Genomic DNA, 13341 nt, shown 5'->3' with positions numbered 1-13341 from the left:
CAAGGTTATGATGTGATGTGTGTTATGTGTAGGCTTTGCTAAAAGATACTTTTTAATCTACACTTAAATTGGGTGAGTGTGTCTGAGCCCGAACACTGTCAGGAAGACTATTCCAGAGTTTAGGAGCTAAATGTGAAAATGCTCTACCACCTTTAGTGGACTTTGCTATTCTAGGAACTACTAGAAGCCCAGAGTTTTGAGATCTCAGGGAGCGTGGCGGATTGTAGCGTGTTAAAAGACTGGATAGATACATGGGAGCCAAACCATTTAGTGCTTTATAAGTGAGAAGTAATAGTTTGTAGTCTATTCGAAACTTAACAGGAAGCCAATGTAGGGACGATAAGATCGGGGTTATGTGATCATATTTTTTTGACCTTGTAAGAACTCTGGCTGCTGCATTCTGGACTAACTGAAGCTTGTTTATTAATGAAGCAGGACATCCACCTAGTAACGCATTACAGTAGTCTATTCTGGAGGTCATAAACGCATGGACGAGCTTCTCTGCATCGGATATAGACAACATATTTCTTAGCTTAGAAATATTTCTAAGGTGAAAGAAGGCTGTTTTTGTAACCTGATTGATGTGATTTTTGAAAGACAAGTCGCTGTCTAAAATAACACCCAGGTCTTTTACCGTTGAACTAGTGGTTACAGAACATCCGTCTAAATGCAGGTTGAGATGCTGGAGCGTCTGTATACTAGTTTTTGGGCCGATGAGCAAAATCTCAGTCTTATCAGAATTTAAAAGTAGAAAGTTATGGGTCATCCAATCTCTTAGTTCCTTAACACACTCAGTCATCCGGGTTAATTGAGCTGTATCGCCTGGTTTAGATGAAATATATAGCTGAGTATCATCAGCATAACAATGGAAGCTAATTCCATGCCTTCTAATAATATTTCCTAACGGAAGCATGTATATTGTGAAGAGCAGGGGTCCTAGAACTGAACCTTGCGGCACGCCATAATTTACTTGCATTAGCCTGGATAGCTCTCCATTTAAATCTACGAAATGGTAACGATCGGACAGGTAGGATTTAAACCATAAATTGGGTCGTCCCAAACATCTTCCATTTAAGGATTATGGAGGCCACTGTGCTCTTAGGAACCAACCCCAGCCATTAGTGTTGCACAAGCCAGGTCACTCTTAGTGCCGGTCCGGTATTGTGTTAGGAAGGGCATCAGCGTAAAAACGTGCCAAATCAAACATGCGGATCATGAATAGGGATGATCTGCTGTGGCGCCCCCTAATGGGAGAAGCCGAAAGAAAGTTTTATTTGTAATACATTTGCAAAGATTTTGAACAAACTTATTTCACGTCGTCATTATGGGGTTTTATTTGTAGAATTTTGAGGAAAAGAATGAATTCAATCCATTTTGGGATAAAACTAACAAAAAATGTGGAAAAGTGAAACTCACACACACACACACATTCATTCATTCACACACATTCTCACACACACAACCATATTACTGTGTAATCTGAAGTGTGTGTGTGTGTGTGTGTGTGTGTGTGTACAGACTTGGAGAAGATTAAAGCCTACATCGACTCGTTCCGGTACGGAGCTCCTCCCCACGCTGGAGGCGGAATCGGTGAGAGCCAATAACGTGTCTCTTTACTTTTTAGTAACGTGATTTTAGTGATAGTGATTTGGGACGTAGCCCAGGTCTGATGGGTTACGGAGTAGCACACAGCAGAATAAATATCATAGGATAATTTTGTCATTGTTGTTTAAACGATTATCGATTATATCAAAGACTCCAAACAGAACACACCTACAGAGTGCACACGTAATGAAGCCTAGTAGGTTTGAGTATTTAGAGTGCATTAATCAGTCTATTCAAATGGATTTAGAAAGAGAACAACATTTTAAGACGTTGGCAGGGTGTTTTAGACACCATGTTGCCTGTTTTTGCTCGATTTCTCCAATAAAAATAATCCAAACAAAGCAACAGCAGCGTTTTGCGTCTATGAGCAACATGATGGTTTTTGCTGCCACCTACTGGCGGTTTTAATTTCACTTTTAAAGTCTCTTCTCTTTTTATGTTTAAAATATTAAAACATTATTGATGCGTTTGTAAGTGCAGGTTAAAGCGATACATGTCCCTCTGAGCTGCAGTAAACAGTGTGTGGTAGGGAGGTGCGAGTGATTAAGGCATTCATACAAAAACCAGCCACACCCTGAGCGAGGCCCTTAAATACGTCTGAATGCTACTTTGAAATGAGTTGATTCTGATTTTATTTGTTTGGTAACAGACGCATTGTTCTAATTGACTGATTAAATGTAAGAATTTAACTCAAAAGTCGATGCTTTAGGTTCTTCAGCACTATCGCTAGTACACTATTAATACTCTAGTACATGATTTAAACTGTAACCAAGCTGCAAATGAGTCGTGTCCCAAATACCATCGTTATCCTGTACACTTTCTAGGAAATGTGGATATACTATAATTCATTGTGTACCAAATAATGTACACAAGTAACCTCAACTGATTTAGGACACTGCCCAAGCCTAGAATCTAGTGTAGCAAAGCAGAGAAAATAGTTTGTGATTTGGGACACAGCCAGACTCTGGTCGTGTGTAAATGACTGTTTTATGTGCACTAGTGTGTGATTTGAGACACAGCCCAATTAAATGGTGCACTTCCTTGCTAGCATGTGATAATAGTTTGTGAATTTGAGACATGTCCAAGGTCTGAACACTAGTGCACTAAGATATTAGTGCACAAAGATATTTTTTTATTTGGGACATGGCCCAGGTCTCACTGTGTGTGAGATGAATGTAGTGTGCACTATGCTCTGAAAAGGGACACAACCCTGGGGTCTTCCCTGTGATATAATAAGCCAGTTTTTTTATTATTTTATTTGGGACACTGTGGTTCACTGTGTGTGTGTGTGTGTGTGTGTGTGTGTGTGTGTGTGTGTGTGTTTTCTCTATCAGGTCTGGAGAGAGTCACCATGCTGTACCTCGGTCTACACAATGTGCGTCAGACCTCCATGTTCCCTCGCGACCCCAAACGTCTCACACCCTAAAGGTCCAAGATGGTGCTGCTGACCACACAACACACACACACCCAAACACCCAAACACACACCAACACACAAACACTCACTCACACACACACACACATACACACACACACATGCACACACACACACCCCAAACACACAAACACTCACTCACACCCACAACACACACACATATACACACACACACACACACACACACACACACACATGCACACAGACACACACACAACACACTCACACACACACACACACACACACACACACACACACACACACACACACACACACACACTCACACACACTCGTTGACAAATAAATACCAGCTGATTTTCTACTGTTTAATAGTGAAGTGTGCGACTGCGAGGTCGGTTCTGTCTGGTGAAGGAATGAAGTGAACATGAAACAAGTGTACACTAAGTAGGGCACAGTGACTGCTTCAGTGACAGAGTGGCTTATTAAATAAATACATTAATAAATACATTAATAAATAAATCAATTAACAAACAATTAAAGAGTGCAGTTTCATGTCTCTAACACACACACACACACACACACACACACACACTGATTTCCACGTCTATGTGGGACATTTACTGTTATTTATTCATAAAGAAAGAAAAGGAATGAATTACAACAGGAAAGAGCAAAGTATGAGAGGTTAGGTCCTTGGCTGGATGGATGGATGGATGGATGGGTGGAGGGATGGATGGATGGGTGGAGGGATGGATGGATGGATGAGGAAACAATGCAGTGGTAAACTGTAGCTGCAGAAGCGATTGAGGGGCCCAAGCACTTTTTGGCTTCACCCTGTATTGAGGGATGATCATTATGGGATGCTGGGTGAATCAGTGGTTATATGGATGTGTGGAGTTCTGCCTCCCTCGAGTGGTGAATTTAAACTAAACTTCTTGGACATGATTCATTTTTTTCTTTCGGCTTCTCCCATTAGGGGGCGCCACAGCGGATCATCCGTATTCGTGATCCGTATGTTTGATTTGGCACGCTTGTTTGATGTTTTACGCTGGATGCCCTTCCTAACGCAACCCTCCCCTTTTATTCATCCACAAATCTTGGTGTAAATAAATCACACTGATTAGATGTGATGAGATGAGATGATGACTTCAAACTAGGGAATACTCCATAATACTCAGGGTGGCGTCCAAAGATCTGCAGCAGGACGAAGAAGATCTAAACGATGTTGGTATAGAGAGATAGAGCTTTAAACATGTAGTCCTCTGGATTCAGGCTATAAGTTCGGTTCCCCAACAGCAGCTAAGTGTAACACTGTAACACACACACACACACACACACACACACACATTACTTTACATGTCCTTACAATTGTTTTACCCAGTAACATTGCAGATGCAGTGAAAGTGCAGTAGTAATGGTGTAACACACACGAGAATGATTAAGGATTAACTCACCAGAGTGTAAAAGATGCCCCGAGAGCAGCATACAGCATGTGCAGCCACTGAACCTAAACATGCGAAAGTGTAAATATGCACTGTGTAACACACACTAACACAAACACACATGCACACTGTAAAGATACTGTAACACATACACTAACTCTTGAAGCATAACACACACAAAGACACTGTAACACATGCACAGTGTAGAACATGTACAGTGTAACACGCATACACTAACATGCCTGCGCTGTGTAACACACACACAGTGTAACACATACATGCATGCTGTGTAACACACTGTGCATGTGTTAGTGTCTTTGTGTGTGTTATGCTTCAAGAGTTAGTGTATGTGTTACAGTATGTTTTACAGTGTGTGTTTGTGTTAGTGTGTTACACAGTGCATGTGTTACACTGCATGAGTGTTAGTGTGTGTAAGTTATGTGTGCATGTGTTACAGTATGTGTTACACTTGCGTGTGTTTGTGTGCATGTGTGTGGTACACTGTGTATGCGTGTTGCTTTTAGTGTGTATCTGTGTTACTTCATTAGTGTTACTGTGTGTGTGTGTGTGTGTGTGTGTTACTGTATGCATGTGTTAGTGTGTATGTTACACTCTACATGTGTGTTACACTGTGTATGTATGTTACAGTGTGTGTGTTACACTGTGCATGTGTGTTGGTGTGAATCTGTGTTACACTGCATGTGTTGTGCTACATGTTTATAATACAGTAAAACCCCGTTGTACGAGCAGAATTCGTTCTTGAAAATTGCTCGTGTCCATTTGCTCGTACGTTTGAACTGGTTTTCCCCATAGGAATGAATGTAAAAGTGATTTAATCTGTTCCGAGATCTTATCCGATCGCTTATTTCTGCACTTAAAAAGTATTCGTAGCCTATTTTAACAAACAAATACACCGCAAATGACCGTAATATAAACATAATTTAACACTTACCCATGTGATAGTGGTTGATATGCGAATGCGAGACGCGCTCTACGCTCATAACCTTAATGGTTTCCATGGTAATTCTATTTACTTTCGTTTTCACTGCACCATCACTGATTTTCTTGGGAGACATTTTTCAAGATTTCTAGTTAAATAAAAATATAAAACTAAAAAAAGTTATGTTTTTGCTGCACTGAACAACGAGAGCGACCAAATGATACGTCAATAACTAAGCAACTGATGCTTCCCTCCGCCGAAAACGGGGAACCGGCAGCGTGGGTTTGCTCGTGAAACAGGGTAAAATTTTGCGAGCAAGTTTGCTCATATCTCTGTTTGCTGGTACAACAGGGTTTTACTGTATTGGGGTATAATGGGGTGGGGGGGGTTACAGGGTGACTCAGGGGTTCAGTGTCAGGAACAGTCTGGGTGGGTTTTTACCAGCAGGAAATGAATGTTTGAAGAGGGACAGGTGGCCATTGTAAGGTGAGAAAACGGTTTCACTCGATAAGGAGAACAAAGGTGTGTTTTCAGAGCCCCTGTCTGATCTTTACCTCGGTCTGGAAACTGAACACTGTAATGGCCACACACACCACCACCATCATTACCATAAACAACCTATTACACACACACTTTAATGTAGTGAAAGTGAAGTGTAAGAGGACAGTAATAGTACAGTAAGAATACGGTGAGAGTTCTTCTTCATTTAACTTCTCCCATTAGGAGTCTCCACAGCGGATCATCTCTCTCCACACCCCCCTGTCCCCTACATCTGCCTCTGTCACACCAACCACCTGCATGTCTTCCCTCACCACATCTATAAACCTCCTCCTTGGTCTTCCTCTTTTCCTTCTTCCCGGTGGCTCCATCCTCAGCATTCTCCTGCTGATATACCCCATGTCCCTCCTCTGCACATGTCCAAACCATCTCAATCTCGCCTCCCTCACCTTGTCTCCAAAACGTCCTACACCCTCGTCACTCCCAACAAAAACCTCAACATCTTCAGCTCTGCTACCTCCAGCTCCACCTCCTGTCTTTTACTCAATGCCACTGTCTCTAATCCATACAACATCTCAGGTCTCACCACAGTCCTATAAACTTTCCCTTTCACTCTCACAGATACTCTTCTATCACAAATCACTCCTGCTATCACTCTTCTCCACCCACTCCACCCTGCCTGCACTCTTTTCTTCACTTCTCTAACACACTCTCCATTACTCTGCACTATTGATCCCGGGTAGCGGAACTCCTCCACCTTCTCCACCTCTTCTCCCTGTAACCACACCCCTCCACTGCCCTCCCTCTCATTCACACACATGTACTCTGTCTTACTCCTACTGAGTTTCATTCCCCTTCTCTCCAGCGTGTACCTCCACCTCTCCAGGATCTTCTCAACCTGCTCCTTACTCTCACCACAAATCACAATATCATCCGCAAACATCATAGTCCACGGAGACTCCTGTCTGACCTCGTCAGTCAACCAGTCCATCACCACTGCAAACAGGAAAGGGCTCAGAGCCGATCCTTGATGCAGTCCAATCTCCACCTTAAACAAGTCTGGCGTTTCTACTGCACACTTCATTGCTGTCACACTGTCCTCATATGTCCTGCACCACCCTCACATACTTCTCTGACACACCTGACTTCCACATACAATACCACAACTCCTCTCTCTTCACCCTGTCGTACGCTTTCTCTAAATCCACAAACACACAATGCAATTCCTTCTGATCTTCTCTATACTTCTCCATCAACATCCTCAAAGCAAATAATGCGTCTGTGGTGCTCTTCCTCGACATGAAACCATACTGCTGCTCACAGATGGTCACCTCTTCTCTCAGCCTGGCTTCCACTACTCTCTCCTATAACTTCATGGTGTGACTGATCAACTTTATTCCCCTGTAGTTACTGCAGGTCTGCACATCTCCCTTATTCTTAAAAATCTGTACCAGCACACTTCTTCTCCATTCCTCAGGCATCTTCTTACCTTCCAAAATCCTGTTAAACAATCTGGTTAAAAACTCAAACCATGCTTCTACTGGTATGACATCTGGTCCAACCGACTTTCCACTCTTCATCCTCTTAATCGCTGCTCTTACTAATCCTATCCAACCTTCTCTCTCTCTTTTTCCTTATTCATCAGCTTCTCAACACACTCTCCTCACTAGTCAACACATTTCCATCTCCATCCTTTATTGCTCTAACTTGCAGTACATCCTTCCCAGCTCGGTTCCTCTGCCTGGCGAGTCGGTATAAATCCTTTTCTCCTTCCTTAGTGTCCATCTTCTCATACAGCTACTCATATGCCTTTTCCTTGGCTTTCACCACATCCCTCTTTACCTGCTGCTGCATCTCCTTGTTCTCCTGCCTACTTTTCTCATCACTCTGTCGATCCCAATTCTGTTTCTCCAACCTCTTTCTCATTCTGCTCTCCTGCACTTCCTCATTCCACCACCACGTCTCTTTATCTTCCTCTCTATGTTTAAATATCACACCAAATCGAATCGAATCAAATTTTATTTGTCACATACACATACATACAGAGTACGACATGCAGTAAAATGCTTTATACGACTGTCCGGCATGAGTGACCGTGTCTAAGTTTAAAGTCCCTTAAGCGTCTCAGATGGTACAGACGCTGCCGGGCTTCTTCACCAGGGTGTTGATGTGACAGGACCAAGACAGGTCCTGAGTGATGTGTGTGCGTGTGCGCGTGTGTGTGTGTGTGTGTGTGTGTGTGTGTGTGTGTGTGTGTGTGTGTGTGTGTTATGGTAAGCCAAAAGGGTCAAAATAACACCTTAGATTAAACGCGTTAACATTCAAAACGCCGTTAAATACGGCGTTTTAAACATTATTGGCGCCATAAAATACGCCGTAAAAAGCGTGCGAAAATACGTAATTGACGTCATATTTGACGGCGTTTAGTGTACAAGTAAAGCGCCGCTTTTCACGCCGTTCGTATTGTCATGTGACGCCGGAAAAAACGGCGTTTTGGTTGCACAGAGCGCGCGTCTTTTACGGCGTTTTTCTTGTAGTATAATGAGTCACCACCCGTTTATTTCCAAAGCCAGTAATATTGAACTGTTCTCATCCAATCAACGATGAACAGAACCAGACCGGACCAATTCAGCACAGATCATTTGTGATAATCCAATTCGTAGGAGTTCTTTTCCATTCAATAAGCAGAAAAATCCAGTTCGCTTAAGAATGAACAGAAGGTTTTAATTTTACACTGCAAGCGAACATTAAAGCGGGTAAAAGTAAGGAACAAGATTTTTGCAGCGTCAAAAAGTGACACTTCCTGCTGCCAGTTGGTGGCGCTATAACCGACATTCTTAAATCAACTTTCTTCTCTTAACATAATCCTAAGCTTTTATGTACATCACTTAATGTCCACAGAAGTTATTAAAAACTTCCTGTCCTTTATTCGCCATCAGTGTTTGCCACAGCTGAACACCCAGGGCTGATCCTCACTGAAGTCCTAATGCCTGCAGATTCCAACCTGGCTGCTGATTCTGATGCATTTCTGAGTATGTTAAGACCCCAAAAGTGCCCAAACTGTAGAAGGGGGGAAAAATCCTTTGGGAAACAAGAGGGCCCTTCGCACACTAGTGATTGGGCCCTAATACTTACTACGAACATGATGAGTCTAATGAGTAAAACTGTTGGGCCTTACTGCATACAGGATCCTGTGCAGTTTTAGTGCACTTTTGATTGATCAAGGCACAAAGGTTGGCGAGAATCAGTTTTCTTTTAAGTATCATAAATTAAGTAGTAAGTGACTCAAGTATTAATCATATTATATAAGTATGGTGGATGAAAACCGATTCAGAAGTAGAATAGATGAAATAAGAGACAGAATGAATGCTCAGTTTTATCGACTTCTTAATGAAGACCCCCCCGAAGAGAAGCAGGCATCTCTTCTGGAAAGGTAACGTTAGGCATATTTAAGGTTGGATATGTATTTGGATATTTTGAAATATTGTAAAATATTTTAGCCAGTAATCTTAATAAATTCAGATTATTGCATTTTACAAAACTTCTAAATTAACTGTTTGTTCAACAATTATTATTAAACAAGTAGTTATGACATTTTAATTGCACAGAGAAAAAATAAATCTAATAAGTTTGTATGAAATCCGGTGCAGAACGTTTGCAAGAAATGTTTGGGTAAAACCACTTATACATACTGTAGGCTATATGATTGCTGCTGCTGAGCCGACAGAGGGCAAATAATGACCTAAAATCAACATTAGCTTGCAGTGTATTATTCATACAGAATATAGGATAAGCAATATGCAGAAATGGTTGAGATGAGTGTGTCTACTGCATGCTACAAAAATCTTAAACAAGGCCATGAATGAACAAAGATGTTTTACATACGATCATATATTAAATCTGTCAACACAGGTGGACTGACCTAACAAAATATATTTCTTTATGTACGTAATTATGAATTGTACAGAAAATATTAAACATTAGGCCTACATATATTATGTTATATATTATACATGTTATTAGTGTAAATCTTTTCGGTTATAAAATGTTTATTACAGTAAAAGTCTATGACTATATTATTATATTGTATTAAAATTCAAGGTTACCTGCATCATCTAGCTTGGAGTGGTGGTCCATCAGAAAAGATGCAGAGTGAGAGCACCTAGACAACTCACTTTTAAAGTTTCTATGCTAAAAAGTGCCACCGTTTCCCATTGTAGTTCACACAGGGGTGAGTTCACATATGTGAATACTTTTAATAATTTCATGCTTTTTGACATGAAAGCTAAAATAGTTTTTTTTAATACTTACAGACAGATAATTCCTTTGCAGATGGAAAGTTTTACTCCAGATCAGATTCACTCAAACAATGCATTAGGGAGATCTTCCCTTTATACTCGTCTGAAGGTGAGTAAATTATATATTCAAAGCATGCTTGTACTGCCTGTAGGCCTTTGCTTATTAAATCTGCATCATGGCATGAAACCTGTGTAACAAAGCAAGTTTGGCATCTTCATTGAACCACAAAAATATACTAAATGTCCTTTTACTCCACCTTTTACTCTCACCTCTGTCAACACAGAGCAAGTCTTCTCATATCGGCTCCGATTTGACCTCTATAAAACATACACAGTTTTACATAGTTCTTCATTCATATTCTCTCATATTCAGATCCCACTCCACATATAGACACTATAGGTTGAAAGGGAGAATGGAATTAAGCTGTATGCACTTAAAATAAAAATCAGTATTTTTATACTGTTTTTTATTAATAATTTATTGTGATTTACTATTTTAAAATGTTATTTTTCTAAAACATGCTAGCATCTTGTGAAAGCATGTTTATTTATCTGTCAAACCATACAACTAACAGATTTCAAAGTTTTTCATATTTTTTAATGCCAGGCTTGCCAAGATAAAGTGTGTCTAGTTATTATTATTTTATGATTGTTTGTATGATCTTTTAAGTAAGTTTCATTTTCTTTAAAAAAAGTGCCAGGTTCACAACACCACTGCAAGCACGCCCACAGGAAGTGGCAGCCATACAGCCCACACCACTGCAAGCACGCCCACAGGAAGTGGCAGCCATACAGCCCACACCACTGCAAGCACGCCCACAGGAAGTGGCAGCCATACAGCCCACACCACTGCAAGCGTGTCCACAGGAAGTGGCAGCCATACAGCCCACACCACTGCAAGCACGCCCACAGGAAGTGGCAGCCATACAGCCCACACCACTGCAAGAACGTCCACAGGAAGTGGCAGCCATACAGCCCACACCACTGCAAGCACGCCCACAGGAAGTGGCAGCCATACAGCCCACACCACTGCAAGCGTGTCCACAGGAAGTGGCAGCCATACAGCCCACACCACTGCAAGCACGCCCACAGGAAGTGGCAGCCATACAGCCACACCACTGCAAGCACGCCCACAGGAAGTGGCAGCCATACAGCCCACACCACTGCAAGCACGCCCACAGGAAGTGGCAGCCATACAGCCCACACCACTGCAAGCACGCCCACAAGAAATGGCAGCCAAGTTCTATATAGACTCATCCGGATCTGACACTGAAGAAGTACTCCTGGCTTCTCCAGTCAGGAGTAGTAGTCCCACCGTATGTATTCTATCCATCCATCCATCCATCCATCCATCCATCCATCCATCCATCCATCCATCCATCAATCTAATCTAAATGTAATACCAACAAATATTTACACTTACACACCTAAAATCAATTTAGTGACTCCAATTCATCTAATCTGCACGGTGGATTGGATGGTGGGTTGATAATACCAGGGAAAATACCAGGAGCTGACACAGGGAGAACTTGGAAATTCCACACAGAAAGCACCCTGGCTCAATTTAACACCTACCAACCAGCTAAATGTGTTTTTATGGTTTAGCTGCAAAAATATGCTAAATGTTATCTTTTAAAAAGTTCCACATATTAAGCCTGTCAAACCTAAAGCATTTGAAACTTTTCAACTTTTAGGCCAGGTTTGTGAAGCAGCATAAAGGCTGTCTTCAAATTTTATTACCAATTTTATATAATAGTCCATCACGCAAATGAACAATTATTTTAATGCATTTCATACGTTGGTGATCATTAGTTTTTGTATTTTCAGCTTGACAGAGAGCTACCAGCAATTCTGAAGGAGTTTTGTGAGGACAACCTGGACTTCAATTCCAACTTAACTGTCATAGCAAGACGTAAAAACATTTTTAAAAGTGCATGTGTGGCCCTGTCAAGAGGGTTTTTTGAGTGGCACAAAACTCCCAATATTAAGTTTGTGGGAGAAATGGGAGAGGACTATGGAGGTCCAAGGAGAGCATTTTTTAGGTACATTAGAAATGACATCTATATAATGTCTACAGAGCCCTTCAAATGCCCTAGGTTTCAAAGTGGATTTTTGGACAATATCAGTTTAAGTTCTTATTTGTTCTTGCCATAAACAACATTCAAATATTTTTTGGATGACCTAATGTAGTATATCCATGTGACAGTTATACATGCCTCTTTGGCACCTGTGACATTTGATCATTGGATTAAACTTGTTTACATTTTTATCAGTATGTAAGTTTCCTGGGAAATTGAACCCAACTGAACCCTAGTGCTGATAATGCAATACGATAACAATTGAGCTACAGGAACACTTTCAGCTCAGGTGCTTTAGAAATATCAAGTTTTTTCATTCTTGAATACATAATGATTTCATAAAAAGTTTTATATAATTATATAATTTTATTAGATAATTCATTAAAAGGTGATGTTTCTTATCACTGCAAACCTATCACGAAATATGAGGGATTTGTGATGATATTTTCCAGTTTTTTTTACATTGTTTTCAGGCTACAGTACTTTATTTTTTCTTTTTCTTTTCCTTAGACTCCTCATGATTGAGCTCCAAAGCAACCTTGGGATATTTGAGGGCAAACCTGGACAGTTGCTCTTCAGCTACAATCAGAAGGCACTAGAGGAAAATAAATTTTATACAGCAGGAAGACTAATGGCCTGGTCCATAATTCACAATGGACAAGGCATGAGGTGCTTAAACAAGGAGCTTTTCATGTTAATGTGTGGCCAGAAACCAGACCTCAGCACATTTGATGAACTAATTTCCTGGAAAATGAAATTGTAGAAAAGCTGGCAAAGGTAACTCAAGTAATTTTACATGTCACATAATGTAGGTATGGAGATACCATATCATTTAGGAGAACAATGTATTCAGTAACTGTTATAATTAATACTTTTTAAGGCCACATGTTTTTCTACGATTTAAGGTTGTCAGATGCAGCACTGCAGAGGAACCGACAGAGCTTAAAAACTCCCTTCTGACTGTGGGGTACCCAATATTTTCACAGCCTCGGTGACTGATTTGTCCACAATTTATGGGCAGTTAGTAACCCACTACATCTACCACAGGTAAAAACATAGTGTAATTATATAATATATATTTTACA

General features: G+C 40.9%; 2 protein-coding genes across 2 annotated transcripts in view; both read left to right on the top strand.

Moving 5' to 3' along the window:
• dars1 (aspartyl-tRNA synthetase 1) overlaps positions 1–3166 on the top strand; it is a 33221-nt gene extending 30055 nt beyond the window's left edge. Inside the window, exons 18-19 of the mRNA XM_046845262.1 lie at positions 1519–1590; positions 2940–3166. Coding sequence (XP_046701218.1) covers positions 1519–1590; positions 2940–3031 — 164 coding nt within the window. The 3' untranslated portion in view covers positions 3032–3166. The remainder of the gene's footprint in view (positions 1–1518; positions 1591–2939) is intronic.
• A 6293-nt stretch (positions 3167–9459) lies between these two features.
• Positions 9460–13152, top strand: LOC124380795. The gene is made up of 6 exons (XM_046842057.1): positions 9460–10111; positions 10213–10287; positions 10874–11254; positions 11289–11494; positions 12006–12220; positions 12767–13152. The coding sequence occupies exons 1-6, from the start codon at positions 10069–10071 to the stop codon at positions 13017–13019; spliced, it is 1173 nt and encodes a 390-aa protein (XP_046698013.1). The 5' UTR covers positions 9460–10068; the 3' UTR covers positions 13020–13152.
• Positions 13153–13341: the final 189 nt, after the last annotated feature.

The sequence above is a fragment of the Silurus meridionalis genome, chromosome 3 (assembly GCF_014805685.1).
Source record: "Silurus meridionalis isolate SWU-2019-XX chromosome 3, ASM1480568v1, whole genome shotgun sequence".
Lineage (NCBI taxonomy): Eukaryota > Metazoa > Chordata > Actinopteri > Siluriformes > Siluridae > Silurus > Silurus meridionalis.
Note: the sequence above shows the minus strand (reverse complement) of the source record. Positions and strands in the feature narration are given on the sequence as shown.